Source organism: Podarcis melisellensis (assembly GCF_964234715.1).
Source record: "Podarcis melisellensis genome assembly, chromosome: 9".
In the NCBI taxonomy this organism is placed as follows: domain Eukaryota; kingdom Metazoa; phylum Chordata; class Lepidosauria; order Squamata; family Lacertidae; genus Podarcis; species Podarcis melisellensis.
Window position 1 is genome coordinate 54,148,953 of NC_138541.1, and position 24,871 is coordinate 54,173,823.

General features: G+C 41.1%; 1 protein-coding gene and 1 long non-coding RNA gene across 9 annotated transcripts; both read right to left on the reverse strand.

Annotated features, from left to right (window-relative positions):
• Positions 1 to 203: 203 nt before the first annotated feature.
• AASDH (aminoadipate-semialdehyde dehydrogenase) lies at positions 204 to 23,762 on the reverse strand. 8 transcript variants are annotated; one of them, XM_081924402.1, is made up of 16 exons: positions 23,731 to 23,762; positions 23,050 to 23,236; positions 22,145 to 22,396; positions 17,760 to 17,880; positions 16,709 to 17,019; positions 13,129 to 13,321; positions 12,002 to 12,243; positions 11,279 to 11,385; positions 10,275 to 10,447; positions 8,404 to 8,596; positions 7,063 to 7,178; positions 4,776 to 5,538; positions 3,956 to 4,119; positions 3,187 to 3,312; positions 2,350 to 2,481; positions 204 to 636 (listed from the first exon to the last, which is right to left on the reverse strand). In XM_081924402.1, the coding sequence occupies exons 3-16, from the start codon at positions 22,372 to 22,374 to the stop codon at positions 247 to 249; spliced, it is 3,261 nt and encodes a 1,086-aa protein (XP_081780528.1). In that variant the 5' UTR covers positions 22,375 to 22,396; positions 23,050 to 23,236; positions 23,731 to 23,762; the 3' UTR covers positions 204 to 246. The 8 variants fall into 8 exon arrangements, 7 of the variants coding, with proteins under 7 accessions (XP_081780528.1, XP_081780526.1, XP_081780527.1 ...); XM_081924400.1 differs by lacking the exon at positions 23,731 to 23,762 and adding an exon at positions 23,371 to 23,715 and having other exon boundaries at positions 23,030 to 23,236; XM_081924401.1 differs by lacking the exon at positions 23,731 to 23,762 and adding an exon at positions 23,549 to 23,714.
• Positions 13,688 to 16,591, reverse strand: LOC309377440. Its single transcript, XR_014171573.1, has 2 exons — positions 15,321 to 16,591; positions 13,688 to 14,855 (listed from the first exon to the last, which is right to left on the reverse strand). It is a non-coding gene; the product is annotated as an uncharacterized lncRNA (long non-coding RNA).
• Positions 23,763 to 24,871: the final 1,109 nt, after the last annotated feature.

Here is a 24,871-nt window from a genome sequence, read left to right on the forward strand (position 1 = left end):
TCAGGTTCCTTTTGCTGAAGCCGGGAGAGCAAGACTCTCCTGGCGTCAGCAGAGAGGGAGAGCTGTGCAGCGCCCCTTCAGCCAAGCGGGAGGAGAAATGGAAGGGGCTCTGTTTCTCCTGCCGCTTCGCTGAACGGGCACTGAGCAGAGAGGGGGAGAATATTTTTTTCTTGTTCTCCCCCTATAAAACAAGGTGCGTCCTATAAAGCGAAAACTACGGTACCAAAAAGGGAAATTTTAGGCACCTTATTTGGTTTTAAAAACACATAAGTCAAAGCAATAAATATAGTTATTTCTACAGCCTACAATGATTGTTGTTCCCCATACAACAGGAGATGAGAACACTTCTCCTGGAAGCTTCTCTTCACCTTGTACAAAGCCAGTCTTGGCATTCAAGATCCATATTCTGCCATCTGTGGATGCCACTGCCAGAAGTGTTTCCTCTTGCAAGGCAGGATGGTGGAAAACAAATGGAATTGCATATACAGTTGATGTTGTTTCAAATTTCCACAATAAATTACCTTCCGTACTACAGCAGTAAGTAAAGTTGTCATGGGATCCAAAAAATATATCGCTGGAAAAATCTGAAATACATGGCGATGAAAAAATTGGTCCATTGCTAGAAAACTTCCATATCTGCGTGAGAAATTGAGAAATTAAATAAGTTATTGACATTTCTATTAGTGTCAGCCACATGTTTTACTGCTGCCACAAATGAGTGTCAGCCTTTGTACCTCCTCACAAATAACTTTACAAATTATACAATTTGAGGCCTAATCCAGCAGACTCACCTTTTTCATTTCACCCACATGCATTCATTAAAATATTCAGTAGCTGCTTCAAGTGAAGCAGCTATCACAGCTCAAGCAGTACACAGAGCTTTCTTATCACCTCATACATATTTGCATATATTCCATATATTCCGCTGCCAAGTCCTCAACTGAAACCTAAAGTGAAGCACCTCCAAGTACATGCATGTGTGAATTAGGGCTTGAAGATGAAGTCACAAGAGTCCAACTAGAAAACTCAAAAGTGATAGATACTCCCAAGAACTGCAGTTGATAGCAAAAGCAGTTCCCCCACCACAAAACTAAAATGAAATCGTAGTAGAGACATCCTCTCACCCCACTAAGCACAATACCCAGAGTGATCTTGAGAGCAAAGTCAAGGAAGAAATGCTGTAGCTATGGATAACTCACACAAACTTGGTAGATGCATGTTCCAGATATGACTAAGGCAAAATTTCTAGATGTCCTAGAACAAGTTGGTCTTGGAACCAAGAACTAGGGACTTGACCTTAGGGTGAGATGGAAGTGTTGAACTGACTAGAAGCAGCAAAGATGGCACTTGCGAACGCAACATGTATGTAAAGAGACTTCTCAAAGTTATAACAGTCCTTGGCTCAAAGAAGTATCAAAATGCACATGTTGAGATAAGTTATGCTTATAAATACATATTTAGGTATTAAAATCAAAGGTTAAGCGGAACAGTCTTATGGACTAGAAAGATACTGAAATGATAATCCAGTTAGGTTACCACTATCAGCTCTAGTAAACTGGTAGAAAGCATTATCAAGTGTGCAATCCTATACAGATTTACCTGGAAAAAGCCCCACTGAATGCAATGGGACTTGCCTCTGAGTAGACATGTATATGACTGCACCGTGGGTTTTGAATAATTACGTTGCTTCTGCAAAAGTAAGTCCTGTCTCACTAACCTGGAATCTTCCAACTCTAATCGGGAAGATACTGCATACATCAACTTTCAAGAAAAAGCATGGAGCAGCTTCCAGCAAGCGCCCCCAGCTGATCTCATCTTTCCAAGGCTTCCATCCTCAGACAGGAGCCCACTTGAGAAGACCTTTGGAGATGCATATCAGGCAGGCTATAAGCTAGCCTGCACTGTGCTTTCAAGGGCATTCCAATGATCCCCACTGTATCAAGTTCTTCCTGATAGAAATGCTACTGGGCTCCACTGCCTGAAGGAGGAATTTTTCTGAACCTGCTGCAATGGTGGTGATAACCTGCACCAGCTGTGGGCTCTATGGAAGTAACCGGTGGAGACCACATTTGGCTTGTGGGCCAAAACTTCCCAATCCTTTGTAATGTGATGCACTCTGGTGCAAAAATGACATGAGGGCAATAGCAGACATGCCTGGTCCCTGTGTGAAACAGGATGCTGGACTAGATAGACCTTTTCTCTGCTCCAGTGTGACTCTTCTTACTTGTGAAAAACAGATTTACATAACACAAGCTCCATTGGGCCTGTATGGATGCTAAAAGGTGTGAATTGAGTTAATTCTAATCCAAGTTTTGAAAACAAGAAAAGATAATAAAGACAGGCGCCTACCTTTTCTCCAAAGTGGCTAAAGCAATATAAATTTCCATCCACACATCCTACACATACACAGTCCTTGTTGCAATGTGGTGATGAGAAGATAGGTTTTCCGCAAAAGCTCTTCCAGATTGCGTTCCCCGTAATCTGAAAATGCATGCGTGAAATGTATGGTTTTAGTACATCCCATGGCTTCAGTTAATGGGAAAATGAAGCAGCTGGCCAAAGACATAGAAGTATCTGATACTAGGAAAATGGGAGAACATTCTTCCTTTAGCATCTGAGTAGCTGCTCCTACAATGAAGATACTTCATTACTTCTAATTCCAATCCATTTGGAATTTGTCACTAACAGTATGAGGTATAAGTAACAAATGCAGTAACAAGTGAACTAACACAGCTCTCCGTGTTTCCCTATTTCACAGGCCCCAAGGTACATATTCTGCCATAAAACGTACAGCTGAAACAAGGCAATGCCATCAATCAAGTTAAGCGATTAGGGATGGTTCGCCTGTACTAGAGATATATGTTGCTGAAGAAACTGGCCATAGTTAGACTTGTCACCACCTTACAAATCACATAGGGAAATGGTTCTGAACTAAGCCAATGTAATTTTTAAAAAAGTAGCTTTTTGATTCCCAAACAATTTCTGTTTGTGATGGTGTTTCTTGCGTTGAGTGTATGCTAACACAGCATGCATTATCAAAACAGTATGGAGGCTCCTCAGGGTTATTTCTCTCATTTCACTGTCTCTCAAGCTGCTGTTGCATCTGCTATTACCTCTCCCCACCCTGAGTTCTTAATTCTCCATTTGTATTATTTCTGGACCATAAAGAGCAATAAAGTTACATACTGGATTTACAGCTAGCAGCAGCCCTCCAAGTGTAGCAATATACAGGTGATGTGGTAACAGATTTAGGTGAGGAGAGGAAAATACAGCTCCAGCTTCACTGTGTAATTTCCAGACACACTCTTTCTTCTGTCAGCATAACAGAAAGACAAATGCAAGTTAATGATTCCATTGCTCAACTACATGTTAAAGTGCAATACACGGTATCAAAATTCTGCAAATTGGTACAGTGTTAGCATGTGTTCCACTGTGGAAGAATCTTTGTGCTTAATTGGGATGATACTTATACCCAAAGTTGCAACCAGTTCATTATTACTATTCAGAACAAAAATATGGGGTTCACAGTTCTACCTCATAAACAGCATTAGACACATTCAGCAGCAGTAGGCAGATAACTGCTAACCGTTCAGCTAAAAAGGGGAGGGGTTGCATGCCATACCGATTCTGTTGAGTGGTAACAATTATGGAAATAGTGGTGTGGTAAGAACTTTAAATGGCTAAGATGTTAGGGTTGTAAGCACCAAATAAGCCGACCACATTTAAAGCAGGTCTAACTAACTGGGATTTTTAAAAGCCTGTAACAGCTGAAGGTTTGTAGCTTTCAGTTTCTTACGGAGCTTGAGCTACATTTTACTAACTTGAGTTAAGACTGCATTCTAAATTAACTAGAAGCTCCACTAAAATCAAAGGGACTTGCTTTGCGCTATATAGATATTAGATATAGGAGGCATTTTCATTATTTCTTATTGGCCAAACATTCATGACTACTTACATAAATATCTAAAGCGTATACATGACGGTCATGAGATCCAATGAAGACTACTCCTGTGGAAGGATCCACAGCTGGAGAACTTTTCACAGCATCCTCAGTTGCAAATGTCCAGTGTGTTTCTCCATCACTCCTTCTGAGGACATATACCAACCCATTATAACATCCTGCAGATAATCACAGCCACAGAAAGCAGATATATTTGGATAGGCACTGAATTATTTAACTGTCCACAAAAATACTGAATTTTTGAAGTCCTCACATGCTTATCGTTCATTCAAATACAGGAAGTCCATTCAAAACACCCGTGGCATTCTTTATAAACTGGTCTCCACTGATGGGCACTGCTTTTCATATGCTGAGAACACTACTAGCCCATGGTACATCCCACATTTATTTATTAGGAAAAAAAGAACTAAATCGGCTACTGAACTATGAAGCGGTCTTACAAAATCACTAGTTGTTCAGTTACTGACTGTAAGTTTTGATTAGAAGAGCAGTGGGTAAACTCTTTTGGCCCATGGACCTTATTCACTCTTGGCCAATGATGGGTGTAGCTAAAAGTAGGTATAGCCACACCACCGCCTTGTACACAAATATACAGGACACCTGATCTGTTTGTAATTGCCCCCTCCCCGCTGATCAAATGATCAACCAGCACCATGTCTTTTCTTGTTTTGTTTCTGCCACTGCCAAATTGGCTAAGGCCTTGAGGGAGAAAAGGAACAAAATTGCTTGGGGAAGCAGGTAAGACCTGCAGGCTGAGGCTTAGCCACCCCTCGCTTAGAATGCCAAAGGAAAGAGAAAAGCGATAAATACGTACCAACAACAAGGAAGTTTCCGCACCTAGATACGCAGGCGGACGACTCAATGCGATCTGCAAGGTTTCTCTCCCACTTGACTTTTCCTGAATATAGGTCAATTGCTTGAATCAGGTGAGAATGTGATCCAATATACACAAAGGCAGATAATTTTTCGTTGACAACTAGTGGAGATGCATCCACACATTTGCCCAGGTCTGACTTCCATCTGAGATGCAACATTAACTTTTCAGCCGTTTGCCCAAGATTCTCATGCACAGGAGTGTTTAGTATAGAATCATCTTCTGCCTTATTTGCACTGCTGACAATTGTTTTATCCCGCACACTCGGCAAAACCTTGCTCTCTCCTGCTTGTTCTGTATTACTGTGGTTCTTCAAGGGGTCACCCATAGACAACAACCGGTTTCCTCGGGTCACGGCAGTAAATCTAACAATATTTGATTCAACTTTTGGGGATCTTTCAGGTTTTAGCTGCGCATACTTTTTACTGGGCTCCTCTTTGCTGCTTTCACTCAGCTTTCTTTTTACAGCATTGTTACAGCTTAATTTCAGGTTTTCGCTTGGGAAAACTGTTTTTAAGATGTGCCTGTAGACCTCTTCGATGGATCTACTGAGAATAATTTCCAGGAGGCCAGGGACAGGCTTGCCTACCATATGTTCAATTTCATCATGGAACTGTAATGATTTTAAGGAATCCCCGCCACTGTGCAAAAACCGTGACTCTTTTAAAATGCTTGCGGATTCATCTGGGAAATTCAGAACAGCCTAGGGGGTGAAAAGAAGAAGCAAAACATGTAATGCACACACTTTTGACTCTGATAATGCCTCTTTGCTTGCCTTGATGGAGCGGTGTTGCTGCGTGCATAGAAACCTTTGGCTTTTGCACAGCTGGAAGGCAGCATTTTGTACCAATGGTTCTGCCCACTTCTACTCGTTTTGTTTTGTTCAGTACTGGCACATTGCCCCTGAAAGGTTGCCCGTGTAGGAATGGAGTCCTTTTTTATTTTATTTTATTTATTTATTTATTTTAATAAAAGCGTTTATATTGCCTTTTATATACTGCAATATTAAGGTGGTCTACAACAATAAAACACAAAACAATACAAAAAGAGTACAAAACAATAAAGTTCTGCCCATTAATTTCAGTATGAGTAACACTGGATACAACCCAAAATCTTGGCTCACTCCAGATTTTTTTCTATAAAACAGGGCAAAACTTGTTGGGATGAAAGGAAAGGGAAGCAATTGTTATTGCCCCCTTTCTCTTACACTGAAATAAGGAGACCCTTTCTCTGTGCTCACTTTATGCCAACAACCTGGGTCTGGGGTCTTGAACTTAACCAGGGGGATCTGCTGGAACACAGGGTAAAAATTATGTTCATCTGTATGCAACTCCAGCTCATAAAAATTAGAACCTAAATATATTAGGAAACACTACATAATGTATGTATGTATATATATATATATATATATATATATATATATATATATATATATGTTTTGGTGTCTTCGGGTGTCTTCCCGTGTAAAAGTTGGGGTGTCTAGGCGACGTTTCGACGAGGTCTCACTCGTCATCTTCAGGCTGGTGCTTTCGGCTTCTTGTTACTGGAACAGAGCAGGATCTCAGTGTTTGAGTTCCTATAAATACTGTTGAGGGGGTGTGGTGTATAGCCTCCAGAACATTGGAGGCTATACACCACACCCCCTCAACAGTATTTATAGGAACTCAAACACTGAGATCCTGCTCTGTTCCAGTAACAAGAAGCCGAAAGCACCAGCCTGAAGATGACGAGTGAGACCTCGTCGAAACGTCGCCTAGACACCCCAACTTTTACACGGGAAGACACCCGAAGACACCAAAACCTGCATTCCTGTACCCGTGAAAATCTACGAAAGCAAATATATATATATATACACACACATACACACACACACACACACACCTATGCTCCATTTCCTCCCAGTTGGCAAGTACTGATATAGTTCTTTTAGTTTAGGAAATAGTTTTCTGAAAGTTTTGGTTTTGATAGATTAGATGGCAGCAAGCCAATCTGTTTGCTACAGTTGTTTACCAACATTTAAGCCTTCTGGGAGGGTGAGTAGGGGAGAGGGATAATTGTTTCTATATACCGTAATTATTGCAAAGCTGTAGTAAAACACCAAATTAATGTAGGGATTTATAGTATATGCTGCACATGCCAAAAAATATTTAGACTATATTCCTCTCCCGCATTCCTAACATGTATGGAAGCTCAATTGCTATGATAAAGATGTAGCTTAAAACACTACCTTCCATAAATGCTGCAATCTCTCCCACAATTCATTCTTGTTCAGCTTACTGTCACTCCTTCTAGAGTTCAAATGGCTGCCGTAAATTCTGCTCAGCTCAGACACATCCATTTTGCCTTTGTACAAAAGAAAAGGTTTTTTAAAAAATTATATGAAAGGTAAGGATTTCAACATATTTGCTAAGGCTCTGAGTTTCACGAGGTACAAATAGGCATGCACATCTATTTTACTACAACGCAGACCTCAAGGACGAAGTACACGTTATGTTACCTACATTGGCAATCATGCTGTGCGTATTTTTAAAACAAAATTTCAGAAGCAATGCAAGGGAAATGAAAGTCACTGGAAGCACAGCATGGTTGGAGGTTCAAGTCTTCCAGTTATGATCTTGGTAAACAAATCCTCAACTCTCACCTCCCAGCGTGACAATAAGCATTAGGAAAAAGCCCATGGGAGTTTCTTTCCTAACGCAATCAATAATAATAATAATAATAATAATAATAATAATTTATTTATATTCCACCCTCCCCAGCCAAAGCCGGGCTCAGAGCGGCTAACAACAGTAAAATGATACAACATTCTAAAATCAGTTCATTATAAAATCAGTTCAAATCACATTAATGGCAACCATTGGGCTAGAGTTCTGTGAGGATTGCCAAAGGCCTGGTGGAACAGCTCTGTCTTGCAGGCCCTGTGGAAAGATGTCAAGTCCCACAGTACCCTAGTCTCTTGTGACAGAGCGTTCCACCAGATCAGTTCCACGCCTGATGGAGGAGGAGTGGAGTGGTGGTGGTGATGATGGGGAGGCTGCAGGAGATGTGTATGTAGGGGGAGCTTGGGAGGTGTGCAAAGACCACCACCCATCACAATTCAGGCTAGCTCTATGTGTTTAGTGAAGCTTTACATATAGCTGGTCCTTCAATCTGTGTGGCAAACCTGTTTCTCATATGTCTGTTGCTCCAAGAAAAAGGATAATTAAAGCTCTGAGTATGGCTCTGCTTTTGCTGAGAATCTCTAAAGAATTGGACACATTTGGCTTCTACACAACACTTAAATACAACATATACGTATACTGCTTGCAAAGTTACACTGCAATTATAGGACAGACTCCCCAAGGAGACTTGACAAGTGAGATTTCTATGTAATCGTTGCTGTCATGTTTAGCCCTTTTTGTGTGTGTTTTTTCCAGACTTTTAAAACTTGGTATGCGTGGATGTTTGCACTGCCTCGGTCCTGCATGCTTTTTTAAATAATATACTTTCAATTTGAGCTGATTTTTTAAATGGAAGAGTGCTTAATATAAATTACTAAGGACATTTATTTAAACATAATTTATCTTACCATGTGATGTGAATGGTAAAGTGTCAATCAGCAACACCTCATCTGGGACTGCATGGCTAGGAAGACATTCCTGGAGTTTCTTTAAAATGTCTCTCTTTTTTAAATTGCCTTTGGGCACAACAAACAGAATTAATTTTTCCAGTTGATACCATATCACAGCACATGTTTCTGCTTGACAGCAGCCTTCTGCAATCTGAAAAATAAATTGATTTCTCTGGATTAATCTAGCAACAATTACAGAAAACTACAACTACAAGCAGGGACGCAGGTGGCGCTGTGGGTTAAAGCCTCAGTGCCTAGGACTTGCCGATCGAAAGGTCGGCGGTTCGAATCCCTGCGGCGGGGTGCGCTCCCGCTGCTCGGTCCCAGCGCCTGCCAACCTAGCAGTTCGAAAGCACCTCCGGGTGCAAGTAGACAAATAGGGACCGCTTACCAGCGGGAAGGTAAACGGCGTTTCCGTGTGCGGCTCTGGCTCGCCAGATGCAGCTTTGTCACGCTGGCCACGTGACCCGGAAGTGTCTCCGGACAGCGCTGGCCCCTGGCCTCTTAAGTGAGATGGGCGCACAACCCCAGAGTCTGTCAAGACTGGCCCGTACGGGCAGGGGTACCTTTACCTTTACCTTACAACTACAAGCAACATATAATGGAATTAAATCAGATGCCTCTATTTTCTTCAACTCTTTCTTCATTTTATAATTCAAATCTAATTTAGTGACCATAAAAATTATTGCACTGAAGAACTAGCAGAATATGTAATTTGAAAAGCTTGGTGGATGTTATTGCACTGCTGGACCTAGACAATGAGAGATGCATAAGCACTTTTTATTGAACTTCTATTCGTGTAGAAGTCTATAAATATTCCACTTACACAGAATGCTTGAAAGGTAACTATTTGTCAGCTACAGAGAAAGGCAGGGGAGGTGGGGAGAAAACGCTGGCAATGAATACAAATATTTTAATCATGAGATAGTCATATCATAAATTCCTATCACATGATGTGAATGGAAAGTCAATAAATACTGTTGGCTTTGAGTATTGTTTGATTTTTCCAGTATGACTGAAATAACTATCTTCCGGGGGTGGGGGGGTGGGGAGTCTAGGCCACTATTAACCAGAGAGAATAATTTTAGAGCTTCCAAATGCATCTTCTATTGGGAGTTTTCTGTAGAACAATATTCTACACCGTGAAAAGAAGGTATTGAATCAATAGCAATCAAATAACAGTTACTGAATACTCAATACTATTTCAGAAAAGTACAAATACGGATGTACAAAAAAATAGAGAGGGATGAGTAGAGAAGCCAACGACAACAGCCTTCCCACTAGTAACACAAGAAGCACAGGGCTCAAGCAGAAAGTTTTCAGTGGGTACAAGTCCATGTGCCACCTTCTGAAAGCAGGCTGCTTGCTCCTCTTCAATGCCATGGCTATCAGAGGGTTTGTGCCTGTATGTTACTCTCTGTTACCAACATTCAAAGGCAGAATAAAGGTATTATGCATGTGCAGCCCTCATTCCCCGCCAGAGTTGGTATGGGAATGGGGTCTAGATTTTTAAAGGCAGGATTTTCTTGCATATCTTGGGGAACCCTTTTGAGAGAGAACCCTTTCAATCAAGTCTCTTGCCCCAAGTGTGTCCACATGAATTACAAATTGGGGAAAGACCATCAAAAGGAACTAATCCCCAGGAAATATGTCATGATTCCATCTTGTACAACAATCTTGCTGCTCCAGTTGCCTATTTCGGACAGCCTTCAAGGGTAGCCCTATGTAGAGTTCATTGCAGTACTCCAGACTTGAGATCAACAGGACAAAGATCATGACCAGGCTCTCTCAGTGTACCTAAGAACTTTGATAGTTATTTATTACATTACCTGCTGTACATATTCAATACTGAGGCGCTTGCCATGACGTTTAATTTGATTGTCCTTCCGCCCCAAGAATAACATTTCGGTATCCTTTACTCTTACGAAGTCTCCAGTTGCTCTCATTGTGCCCTTAGGTAGTGTTACTTCATCATCAAGAAAGCAGACACGTTCCTCACCTCCTGTTCAAAAAAAGATCATGCAGACCAAAGTGGTCCACAAGCAGACATTAAGAGCCAGAAAGATGGCTAAAGAGCAGATAACAAAGAAAAAGGGGGAGGAAGCAACAGATATGCCATACAGCTGGGGGAAGGCACAGTTTTTTTAAAAAATCAAATACTAAAAATCTGAAACATTTACACTAGGTGACTAGAATGGATACAAAAGCAACATCCTGCCTGATTATTTAACATTTGCCTGATGCAAAATATACCACATTTTAATTTGGATGTTCCAGTATGTTATGCCCAGCTAACAAGAACAGGAGACAAAAAACTATTTTTAAAACAAATGCCGATCTGCTACCACTATCTATGTTATTCAGAGGCTTCAAGTCACCAGTAAATAAAATCACAGGGTTGTTCCCAGAAGTTCTAAACGCAGTTAATAATAAAATAAAAGCCCTGCTGGATCAGAGGAAAAGTCCACCTAGTCCAGCATCTTGTTTATAGTGCTGGTCAACAGAATGCCTCCAGGAAGTCAGAAACTTTTTTACAGGAGAGTGCTGTTTATGGCTTCCCATAGGCAACTGGTTTTATTTGCCATGGTGAGAATAGAATGCTGGTCTAGATGTACCTCTGGTTTGATCCAGCAGCGTACAGTGCATGATGGGAACAGCCTGCTCACTCTTCTCCAGCATACTGTCTTTGAATATGGGGGTTCAAAGTAGCTATCATGACCAGCAACTGTTGATAGATTTGGCTAATCCTTTTAAAGGACCATTTAAGCCCATGGCTTTCACCACATCTTCAGGTAGTGAACTCTAGAATTAAAAATATTAGATAGAAAATCACCTATGAACACTTGACCTTCACCTTCTTCAACGGCAGAACCATTAGCATCTTTGACTTCAACTATTGTTCCAGACAGTGGGGTTCCCAGTGGTACAAGGGAATCAAATCTAAAACGAAGGAGAAAAAAGGGGAAAGTAATGTAGGAGGAGGAGACAGGGAGAGAAGTTCTAAAATATAACATCGAAAGTGAAGAATCCAGGAGTACTCCCAAACTAAGTACTTGGCCCTCTTGGAGGAATGCAACTCTGTCCCGGACCACCACTCAGAGTTGCATATTTCCCAACCTGCGACACTTGTCTGGTTCAATTTTCAACTTATTCATTGTCATGTACCCCAATCTAGCCCCCAGACATCTGTTCAGATTTCCCACTGCCTCCCTGGGATTAGGTGGAAAAGTGTTGCAAAACATCTCAGCTCAAACATCATGTAGATGTTAGAAAGCATCTCTGGAAAAAGAAATACGCCAACAACCATTTCTGACAGATGCTTCAGCTCATGCAAATTATTTCTTAAGATTAAAAATGCAACACAAGTACTATTCAAAACGTGACTACTTCTTTAAGGTCATTTTATCCAAATGTTAAGGGCCTCTCTCATATCAAACACCCACAGAAATCCACTAAGATCATTCCATCTACAGAGGATTTGTACTACTAAGCTTTTATCATTTATTCATCAACCAAAGTGTGCATGCAGGCAGCAAAACAGATTGACATTTCCTACCGGTGATCAGAACTAAAAACCTCCTCGGGAACCTTGTAGCATGTGGCCCAGCAGGAAACTTCTGTAATACCATAGATATTAAACACGTGTGTTTTGTTTCCCTGTCCTCTCCAGCTTCTTAGCACATTCAGTCCAGGAAATGCTTCTCCACCGAGAGCTAAGATTCGCAATGACGTATCAGCAGACAACACTGTTGATTTAATGCGCTGAACTCCAAATCTGCGCAGAAGTGTGGGTGTAGCCTATGCATTATAGAAAATAAGTTTCCAGATAAGTATCTGCTATCCACCAAAATCTATTTCTGTTACTTGTACTACCATATACAGCAGAAACAAGCAACTAGAAGCCCTGTGGACAGAATTTAGACTGCAGCAGACTTAGGGCCCCTCTAAGTGAGAATGTCAGCACTGTAACTTTCTATGTACTTTGTGCTGCTTGGAAACTATTAATGTTGGATGAAAAGAGAAATCAGCAGGATCAGTTGTGTGGCTACTGAGAACCCATTACTGGTTCTGCTAGTTAAGGACTATGGTCATATAGACTAGGTTCTCAAGATTTGGACACCTGGACACTGTCTCATGATGCTCACAATGAGTGATAGGGCTTTAATTCACTGCTGGAAGACAAGCCATGGCCAAGTGGCCTCTTTTCTCTCTGAGAAAACCGTACGCAGAAACTCTGCAAACTGCAATTACTCAGTGACTATTCTATGAGTCAATGTCCAAATTTTAAGAAGCTGTAAACGAAGGTTGAATATATCCTAAGTACACATATAGCTCAAATCCAAAATATTTACTTGGAAGCAATATGCTGATTATTATTATTATTATTATTATTATTACTCATTTAATTAAAAGCAGGTCAACTGAGTCTAAAGCTCATGTGGAACACTGACAGAAGCTACACTTGGAAACACAAACACAGCACATTCCACCCACCCACCCCCCATCCTTTTCCTAATGATCCTTAACATGCCAGTCTCATTTTTCACAGTTACTGCACATTTTCATTGAGAGATTTAAAAATACACAAAAGACAAAATGACTGTACTGATTGATTATCATTGTATTCCAGTGTTATGCAGAAGCAGCATTCAGAGCAAACAATTAGCACTTCTCGTATCTTACCTGTAATACAGACACTCTGTGGTGCTGAAAAAGAGCCTCAGACAAGTCCTGTGGCATCATTTTAATCAGGTTAGGAACTATAAGCAGGGAAGCCCCACTTGCCAGAGCAATGAACAGCTCAATTACAGATGGATCAAATGTCAGGGGAGAGGCCATAAACACTGTATCATCTGGTGTAATCTTAAATACATCTCTAAAGAAAAAAGACACACAAATACCTCTTCAACCATCGCATGCATTTTGGAATCCAAAACTAGCAATTTCACAGATAGACCCCCCACATATCTAACAATGGAGATGTACAGAATCATGCAGGCATCAAACAGGCCAATGACACCCCCTCCCACCAGTATAAGAGGGCATGACAAGTTGAAAATGCTCTACTGCCCCCACTTTCATTTCCTCCACCTGGAATATTCAATTATTCTGTGGGTCCAGCTTTCTCTCTCTCTTAGGTCTTCTTGTTCTCGAGCTCTGACAGGATATATCTTTGTTTAAAATCTGTCAAGCTTGAATAATTATTTCCTAAAACCTAGAATGTTTCCTAGGCTTCTTTTAAAAATAAAACTCAACATGAAACTGGAAGGTTTGCAATTGATTTTACTTTAATTGCAGGGAAATCCCAAAGCACAATAAAATGTTGTAAAATTAAACAAACCCAGCACAGAAGGAGATTAATTTTAAAGGGACATGGTGGGTGACTGTAGTCAAATTCTTCCTGTCCCACCAATAGCTTGTCTCCTTGTAGTTACTCCCCCCCCCCCGCAAGCTTTCCCCCCTTAGTCATAGTCGCATCTGGTATCAGAGCACTCATTTGGGGCAAAGTGTCTGGGGAGAGGGGCTGTGGGCAGGTAAAGCAAATCTGCGGCCATGGGGAGTGTTCTGTACTCCTCACCCAGCAAACCCTCAGCTCAGCCAACTTTCTATGTGATTGTGGCAGATCCTGAAATGCAGCTATCACAAAAGGCAGTGCGCAATTGACTGCTGTAGGGTACAATCCAGCCAAAGCAGAGCGCTTTCAAATTCCATGTATTTGAATGGGAGAAAAATAAATGAAACCTAAAAGCACCTAACATTGCTGGATTACATCCAAAATGTTCTTAATGGTCCAAAATAAAAACCAGGTCAAGCAGATAAGGAAGAAAAATAATGAGTACCATGTTAGGAAATAAACTGAAATGAAAAGAATACAAAAAGTAAAGTGTTTCTTCAAGGCTGCCTGTGCTTTTTGCTTTTTTTTTAAGAACTCAAAATGGCTTAATGGCTTAATTCACCCATAAGAAACATATGGTTTATTATTTCTGTTATGAAAGCAGTGCATCCAAACAATCAACTGGAATTACAATAAAGCTCTTGAAAAACAAAAATTCTGTTGATGAGGGGAAAGATAAAAGTATTAAAGACAATTAGAAACATTTTTAAAACATAGGTTGTGATCAATATGAAAGCAACATGCCAAGATTATCTATCTTCAAAAACAACAATAGATATTTACTCCTTACTCTGCAAACTGGAGATGCAGTTAAACAACTAGCTGAAATACTGTACCCCCAAAAAAATTCCCGGTTTTCCAGGGGATGTTTCACCCATCCATCACTTGGTTTTGTTTTGTTTTTTCACTCGATTACTGCCAAGTAACTTCTTTCAAAAGCACAGCATTAGAGGTGTTGGAATTCTGCTTGTAGTATTAAATCTTGGTGGGATAAAGTGATGAATATTGTGTGAACCTGTTACGATATAGAAGCAATACAGCTGCAAACTGCTAGGTTGAAAGCAAAACATAATGGGAATGTTGGGACTGCCCGTGGGAAACAGAGGGACTGTCAATTCACAGTGCGAAGCACCGGAATTAGCTCAGAGTGTAATATGAGCTCTTCCGTTTGTTCCTGTTCAGGAAGTGCAGGAAGTTTTTACCACTAGACTGCTGGAGCTTGAAGAGAGCAGTCATGTTTTTTGTAATGCTGCAAAGACAGAAATAAAGGCATGTAAATACGTTTCTGTCTATCTCTTTCCCCTGCCAGGGGGGGCAGGAAAGAGGGGGGGTGTTCTTCTCACGTTTGAGTAGAATCGCCTATCGCGACCTAGCCTGGATCTTGCTGGGGAATGCAGCCAGGGAGGTCAACAGGGAATCAAGCAAGGTGCCTGGGAGAGTTGCCAGTTTCTCCTAATAAAGGCTTGATTTCCGACAGAACCATCCCCAAGAGACACTAGTCTAGGATGTATCTGCATTGCTTGGGTGATACACCTGTATTATTTGGGAACTTCAGTTGTCTCTTCCCCCCAACACATCTGCTGATCAAGGAAATAAAAAACACAAGCCCACAAAAAGAAGAACAAGGAATCTTCCTAATAATTTCTGCACAATTCATTTTTTTAAAAGAGGTCCATATTCCTGTGGGAGCTCATATTTAATTTATTACCAATTTCTCTAACAGCCTTGTCAAGCTGAACCAACAGCAGACACAGGGTTCTTCTGGGAAAATCTGTACTCAAATGAGACGTCAGAGCTGAAACTCAACATTTGTTGCAAGGCATATGAAGTTGCAGTACAGTAGTTTTACACTTGCAATTTTCAAGCATATCATGCCATCACAAATAAATCAATGGCTGAGGTTTGCATATAACACTTAACTATGGTTTAGTGCTATGTAGATGAGTTTCCATGAGCCTGATCAAATCATCAGACTCATCCACTCCCACCTCCCCCTGAGCAATGAGGAGGAGGAGGTCTACAGTATTTTGTTTCACTTTTAAAGAATTTGGTGTAACATTACATATGAACCAAGGATTTTTACTTAAAACTATAATGGTTACTGAAAAAAAGCCCATTTCATTATCCATGGTTTGAAGTTTACTTGTTTAACAATTAACTACTGCTTGTTTTAAACCAAATCCCTGGTTAATACTAGCTAAGCAGAGATTCTTTGATAGCAAAATTAAGTTCTCTCCTTCTTGTTGTGAGAGATGGGGGTGGTGGAGTGAGTCTAACAGGTCATTAGAATTCATGGAGGGTCTTCCACATAAACTGCGGTTTAGTCTAAGTGTGAACTGGGCCATTATGTTTGTACAGATGTACATTTTGACATCTGTCACTTATACTGCAATCCCATAGCCAATTCCCTGACAGTAAGGCCCACTGAACTCAGTGGCACTTTCTATTCAGTATGCATATATAGGTATACTTTATGTCCAAAATATGCCAAACTTTCACCACCCTGACAATGTTAAATATTAATTACAAGCATGCTATCAGAGCACACACAAACTACCACCAAACTCATTTAAAAAACAAACCTAGAGTTAAATGAAGTCAGGCTAAAAACATGGTGTTATTCTGATACAAGTTCTGAATTCTGAATATTTACTACAAGCAAAATTTGGTGACAGCTATGGCAGAAAGTCATCAGGTATGCTGACTTTGATCCCATTAAAAAGACAAGCTATAAATGAAAGCAAATAAATAAATAAATAAATAAATAAATAAATAAATAAATAACCAACCAACCAACCAACCTGGCCTCTAGCTAGTCACCTTTATTTTTAAAAGTCTATGAAAGTTTTTTGGGGGAAAAGCACTTACCGAAGATGAAGAATATTTGGCAGTATACATTTGTGAGGTACCCGGACAATTTTAGGGATCCCTGTTGTTCCAGATGTATGTAAAATATATGCTATGGAGCATTGCTGTCTGACATCCAGCAGGTCTTTGAATGGTTTTGTCTCAAGCTGGTCCAAGGCTCGTGTCTCTAAGCCACTTGGCATGGCGTAACTTTCATTGTTATTGTTTAAATGTTCAATATTACTGCCCTTCCTCTGGAAAAGAATCAAACCAACTTTTGGTATTTCAAAGGAATTATGGCAGAACAAATGCCCATGTGCTACTGTGAATTTCTGAAAGAGAGAAAGAATGGTTTTAATTGAATAATACTCGTGTGCAAATACTGTTGTTCTTTTCTCTACAGTGTACTCCTATGACAAATAAAAACCTTTCTAAAGTAATAAGAAATTTGGGATACCTAATCTGACTTGAAAGGCATGAGACATTTTAACCCTAAGGGTGCAACCTAAGAACTACTCCACAACAAGTAGACAAACCAGGAGTTTGCTACAGCCCAGAGAGTTCAATGGAATTTACTTCCAGGTAATCTAGTTTAATAAGGTTTTGAATTTTGTTGATTCTTTCCATCCTCAATAGGCAAATTTTCATTTTCTAAACAGATGTACAAATTAATGTGTATGTATTATGCGAGGTTTACATATAAAAATGAAGGTGACTGGGTTTTAAAACTAAGCAAATAAGCATTCCACTGCAATAAGAACCTAAACGCCTTGCGGGAGCAGACCAAAGACCCAATTAGGCCAGAATTCTGTTTTCACAGTGCCCAACCAGGTGCCTATGGGAAACCCATGAGAAGGAACTGAGCATAACTGTAGTCTTCCCCACTTGTACAAAGAGTTCTCCCAGAAACTGGTGTAAAGAGGCATGCAGCCGACAACACAAGGTATACTAAGACTAGTAGTCGTTGATAGTCTTATTCTCTTTGCAAGTCATCCAAGTTGATGCCATCACTATCCCAAAGATTTTTACTTTAATATCCCAATTAAAACATGTTGAAAGCTTTTGCACTTACATCAACTCTGTCTTTCTCCACAAGGACATATTGGAAGTTACACTTTTTCATGAAATATGCAGACAAGTTTGGAGGGGCATCTGGATCAATGGGGGAATAGGCAGCTGGCACTTGGAGAATTCTAGCAAAACAAAATACTTAATTTAGCAAGTGTTCTAAATTCTAGCAAACACTCTAGCAAAAATTCTCAGCAACCCAAACAGAAAAATCTACATATTCACAGGTTTACATTAAAAATAGTCTTTTGCTAGATGTTATGGCATTCGGAGTTTACTAACATAATGAAACAATTACTTTTAGGGCCAACTACATGTGATGCCAAATGCATTACTGCTAATTACATCAGATGTATTTGTTTAAAAAATTGCACAAACTCATCATTTTTATCTGGACAGCTTGGCAAGCCAAAGTTTTTCCCTTACTTCCATAACTGATCTCTCCCCCATGCTGCAATTAGCAAAGGGGGGGGGATCTCCCAATGACAACAAACCAAAACTTCCCCTCAGCATGTATCATGGGCCAAATAAAAAACCCCTCCTGCACTATTAAATAACCAAGAAACTCTGACATAATTCCCCTTCATGGATCACTGCCTTGCCGTGGCGAAGGGGCTTGAAGAACTCAGAGAAGCTATGAACTATGCCGAGCAGGGCACCCAAGATGAACAGGTCATAGTGGAGAGTTTTGACCAAACGTGATCCACCTGGAGGAGGAACCGGCAAGCCACTCCAGTAACCCTGCCAAGAAAACTCCATGGACAAAGACAACAGGCATATAAAAGTTATGACGCTGGAAGATGAGCCCCTCAGGTCGGAAGGCGTCCAACATGCTACTGGGGAAGAGCGGAGGGCAAGTACAAGTAGATCCAGAGCTGATGAAGCGGCTGGGCCAAAGCCGAAAGGACACTCAGTTGCGGATATGCCTGGAAGCGAAAGGAAAGTCCAATGCTGTAAAGAAAAATATTGCATAGGAACCTGGAATGTAAGAACCATGAACCTGGGTAAGTTGGAGGTGGTCAAAAATGAGATGACAAGAATAAATATTGACATCCTGGGCATCAGTGAACTAAAATGGATGGGAATGGGCGAATTCAGTTCGGATGACCATCATATCTACTACTGTGGGCAAGAAACCCATAAAAGAAATGGAGTGGCCCTCATAATCAACAAAAGAGTGGCGAAAGCTGTACTGGGATGCAATCCCAAAAATGATAGAATGATCTCGATACGAATCCAAGGCAGACCTTTTAACATCACAGTAATCCAAGTTTATGCACCAACTACTGGTGCTGAAGAAACTGAAATTGACCAATTCTAAGAAGACTTACAACACCTTATAGAAGTGACACCAAAGAAGGATGTTCTTCTCATTATAGGGGATTGGAATGCTAAAGTAGGGAGACAAGAGATAAAAGGAACAACTGGCAAGTTTGGCCTTGGAGATCAAAACAAAGCAGGGCAAAGGCTAATAGAGTTCTGTCAAGAGAACAAGCTGGTCATCACAAACACGCTTTTCCAACAACACAAGAGACGACTCTACACATGGACATCACCAGATGGGCAGCATTGAAATCAGATTGATTATATTCTCTGCAGCCAAAGATGGAGAAGCTCTATACAGTCAGCAAAAACAAGACCTGGAGCTGACTGTGGCTCAGATCATCAGCTTCTTATAGCAAAATTCAAGCTTAAACTGAAGAAAGTAGGAAAAACCACTGGGCTGGTAAGATACAATCTAAATCAAATCCCTTATGAATACACAGTGGAAGTGAGGAACAGGTTTAAGGATTTAGATTTGGTGGACAGAGTGCCTGAAGAACTATGGATGGAGGCTCGCAACATTATACAGGAGGCAGCAACGAAAACCATCCCAATGAAAAGGAAATGCAAGAAAGAAAAGTGGCTGTCCAATGAGGCCTTACAAATAGCCGGGGAGAGAAGGCAAGCAAAATGCGAGGGAGATAGTGAAAGATACAGGAAATTGAATGCAGATTTCCAAAGAATAGCAAGGAGAGACAAGAAGGCCTTCTTAAACAAGCAATGCAAATAAATAGAGGAAAGCAATAGAATGGGAAGAACCAGAGATCTGTTCAAGAAAATTGGAGATATGAAAGGAACATTTCGTACAAAGATTACCATAATAAAGGACAAAAGTGGAAAGGACCTAACAGAAGCAGAAGACATCAAGAAGAGGTGGCAAGAATACACAGAGGAATTATACCAGAAAGAAATGGATGTCCCGTATACTCCAGATAGTGTGGTTGCTGACCTTGAGCCAGACATCCTGGAGAGTGAAGTCAAATGGGCCTTAGAAAGCACTGCAAATAACAAGGCCAGTGGAAGTGATGGTATTCCAGCTGAACTATTTAAAATTTTAAAAGATGATGCTGTTAAAGTGCTACACTCAATATGCCAGCAAGTTTGGAAAACTCAGCAGTGGCCAGAAGACTGGAGAAGATCAGTCTACATCCCAATCCTAAAGAAGGGCAATGCCAAAGAATGCTCCAACTACCGCACAATTGCACTAATTTCACATGCTAGCAAGGTTATGCTTCAAATTCTACAAGGATTCTCCAAACGAGTAGGGAAATCTACTTGGAAATTTCCACAGATCTTTTCTGTCAGGCAAAGTGAAAATGAATGACATACACATCATAAATGACAAATGTCAGATTTTCTAAGATTTTTGCAATTGACCTAAAGGCAGAAAGAAAGCCGTTATCAATAAATAACTCAATGGGGGCATGCATTTGGAGGAGAAAATGTGGAGGAGACTCATAAATGCCAAACACATTATAATTCTATTTTCATTTGTTGTGAGATTAGCATGCGAACTGCATGAATCGCTTACCTAGTAACAAGACATCAACTAGGTATATAAATATAACCTATCATTATTTCAGCCATCTCTTATATACCCGTGTTTCAAAATAGAATTTCCCAAAAACCCTACTCAATGATTATTTTTTAAAAAAGCTAGCGTCAACTGCTGACAAGTGAAAAACGAACTAGCTAGACAACTCCAGGTATGTTACATCATCCTAGCATCTTAACATTCCATGCTTCAAATCCAGAAGTGAACATTACTACCTGCCAATCAAGACTGATATCAATGTCAACTGATATCTGGTGGGAAGAGGAGAGTGTGGGCTGGATTCAATTTATTTTCCCTCCATCTCTAAGCAAGTGTTATGTGCTGTACTTTTGGTTCCAAAGACAGTGAGGGGAACTGTGCATTTAACCCCAAAAGCTGGATTAAGCCTGGAACTTTACATGCAAAACCAGTGTATGTGCAATAAACTGTGTAGCACACACACCAACCTGACAAGGGATGTGCATGCCACTATCTGCTTACACACCCATCCACCCCACCCTAGATGCATTGGAGCAAACTGCAACTTTTTCTTTCACTTAAAAAAATTGAGAACATGTTACTTAAGACAATTCTCCAAAGAAATTCATACCTAAGGGTACTACTGTCCTGATTTACATAAAAAGTTGTTTGCACCCAACTAAGTCATACTCTGAGTTACCCACTGAAACCAACAGATTTAAGTTAGTCATGACTTAAATCCATTGGTCTAAATGGATCGATTCTGAGCATCACTTAATCCAATACAACTGATTATCTACAACTGCTTCAATTTCACACTTTTATAAATGATTACACATGGATACCAATAATACTCAGGCTCTAAGCTTGCGTTTTGTGGGCAGCTTCACCCATATGATTCAGCAAGCTAATATTGAAACAGAGAAATTCCATATGTTGTAGGGGAGGTAACTGTTCATAACGGGGGGTGGGGTACAGAATTCTAGGCCTTGGGTGCATCCTTTTGGATCCTGTCCCACCAAATTAATAGCAGTTTTAGGTGAGCAAAGCTACCTGAAGTAACAAAAGCCCAGTATTTTTAAAGATAAATGGGTTTGGTTCATCAGTGTGCTCATCACTCCATCTAGTGGCTTAAGTTACTGAACAAAACAAATCTTAAACTGGTGTGGAGATTTGGTTCAAGTGAAATCTTGTAAGCACTTTTCTAAGATTCAATGGGACATTCTTCTGAGTAAGCATTTATAGGATTTCTAGAGGGGCAACTGTGTTAATCTCTTGATGAAAAAACAAGGAAGTGTCATATAGCACCTTAAAGACTAACAAATTAGAAGTGAAGCGTACAAGATTTTATCCTGGGCACCAGCCCACTGCACGTTCACCTTTAAACCATAGTTTATCCTGTGCACCAGCCCACTTTAATGCAAACAGACAATTGTTTTAAAAACTAAGCTGGCTTAATGCGGTGACTGTAACATATTCTATATACAGTATAGCATATATAACATTTTGTACTCATGCTATACTTATATATTAACAATGTATAGAAATAATACCCTATAATCCAAGAAGGCAGATTTATTCCTGGGTAGCAGTAGAGGCCTATTTCAAATCGTTCGGTGAAATTACAATGTTTCTTCAGGAAATCAGTAAGTTCTGTGGCTAGGTTAATAACCGTTTTGTAAGTGTAGATAACTGGAACCTTATTGATGCATTCATCAAAGCATACTGCTCTTCTCTCAGGATATAAACTGGCTGCAGTCTGAACAATCTCGTGAAGAGTCATTGCCAATATTTATACTGCATACCTGTAAAATAGGAAATAATAATTAAATATTTTTAATAAAAAAACCTTGTAAAACACAGAATGTGGAGGCATGTCTGTTTCACAAAATACACATAATACCCATTTATCAATTCTGATGATTATCCCAATTCCACTTCCAACATTTTTTGCCATTCTGAAAGAACAGTTGAGATGCTTTAAATATGTTCTATTCTTCCAAGTAAGGAGAAAACATGAAAGCTATATTGCAATTTTAAAAGAGAGAAACAAGCATTTTCACAAATGCATATACAAATATTTATCTCTGCATATCTAGGGCACAAGGAGAAGGGGGCGACAGAGGACGAGATGGCTGGATAGTGTTTTCGAGGTTACCAGCATGAGTTTGACCAAACTGCGGGAGGCAGTGGAGGACAGAGGTGCCTGGCGTTCTCTGGTCCATGGGGTCACGAAGAGTCGGACACGACTAAACAACAACAACAAATCTAGGGTATTTTAAATGAAACCCTAAACTAATAGTCTTCAACCTATTCCAGCCTGGGACACATTTTTAATCCAAGGAAGGGATACCCATGTAAATTAACAACTAATTCAGTCAAGGAGGTGCTGTGGGTAAAAGGCCCAACGCTCCATGTGTGGCTGCCAGAGGTTTCACCTGCTGCAAAATGCTTTCACCTGGATACTTGTTTGGAGACAGCTGGCCCAGTCCTATTACGTTAGTGGTAGGGAAAGTTTTTCAGGCCAACGATGCATTTCCTCCTGATAAATTCTTCAAAGGGGTGTGTGTACACGGCAGCAGTGGGCATGGCCATCTCACAGGTTTGACAATACTGTACTGTAGTGTCTTTCTAAGAAACTGCAGCTGTCGAAAAGAACAGGAAAACATGTAACCACCAGCAGCTGTACATCAAATAATAAGTCACAAGTTTGGTTGGTCGTTTAAAAAAAGAGAAACAAAACATGGGAGATAGCTCAGTAGTAGCATGAGACTCTTACTCCTCAGGGTTCTGGGTTCGAGTCCCGCGTTGCAGAGGGTTGGTTTAGATGACCCCCGTGGTCCCTTCCAACTCCGCAATTCTATGATTATAAGGCACATCCACTCTCTTGTCAAGAAGGGAAAGAGGGGAGCTGCGCAACTTCGACCTACAGGAGGCTCCCTCTCCCTATGACTCACGGCGAAACAGCAGCGTTCAGGAAACGAAAGAGCCGCCTTCACTACCACCGGCTTAATACAAGATGGCAGCCGCAGAGCGAACGATAAGCCGCCGCGGAACCGTTTATTATGCGGCCTGTAACACGGCTTGGCCGGCCCTCGATTTGCTCTTTCGTTCCTATGGCAACTCCGCGCGCACCCACCTGCTCCTTCCTCTTTCCCGCCCCGCCCCTGCAAGCCATTGCAAATCGCTCTGTCGCCGAACTACAAGAACTGAAAGGGGACTACTCTGCCCCGCCCCGTATTTAACAGGCCCTGCTGCGATTGGTCACTTTCCTCCCCCCCCCCCATGGGGCAGTTTCTGTTCTCAAGACCGGAACTGGAATTCTTCCGCAGCGGCGGCGTCTTGCGATTGGTTGAGGGGGAAGGCCGCATTTTGATTGGGTGGAGGCGCGCACCTTCCTGGCGGCTGGGAGGGCGTGACGCCATACCGTTCTGAGGAAGAGCGTGGGTTGCCGTCACTCATCGCCCGTCTCCCTGCCCCCTCCCCGCCCTAGGATACCCGATGCGTTGTGCCGATGCTTCGGAATGCGGGGTTCCCGCGTGTCTTCGAGGCTGATTGCACGTCTGATTGAGATCAAGCGGGCGCCTGCGATGCACTTCTTTCGGCGCCCGCAAAAAATAAGTAAATCTTTGTTTAGACAAGCCTACCTAAATAGCAAAGGAAATTTAGATCTGTTGCAGCATTTTAACTTCGCACATTGTACGTATTATTGCTTTATATTTTTGTACACCAGTTCGGGTTCTTTTGGTGTGTTTTTTTAATCAAGCGGTGTAATAAATAAACGATTAAATAAGTGGTGCCAGGAGTAATTATTTGCGAGCGTGCGAGCCGCTCTGGGCGGAAGAGTTGGCCTTCCAATGTAACGTTTGTCCTTCTGCTTCCCCGTGTTGCATCAGAAGCAGCAAGGAGCATAAATTTAGCAGCCTTCCTTTTACCGTGAGAGGGAGCGCCCCGATGGTCAGTCTCGATGAAGACATTAACGAATTTTAGCTCTCCTGCTTGGGACAGAACAAACACACCCTTTCGCTTCTGCTGTGGGATTATACATCTTGGGCAGCCCTCTTCTGCTTCCCCTCGCCACACCAAGAACGGATTCCGACTTCTGCTGGGACCCCAGTCCTTTGCTTTTTTGCTGTCTCCATCCGCACCCCCTATCACTCATCTTGTGCTTGATCCTTGGGAGGCTTTTAAGCAGAGGTTGGATGGTTGTCATTCATATTCTACCTTTCCTCCAAGGACCAGAAGGTGGCATTCATGGTTGTCCACTTCCCCATTTGAGC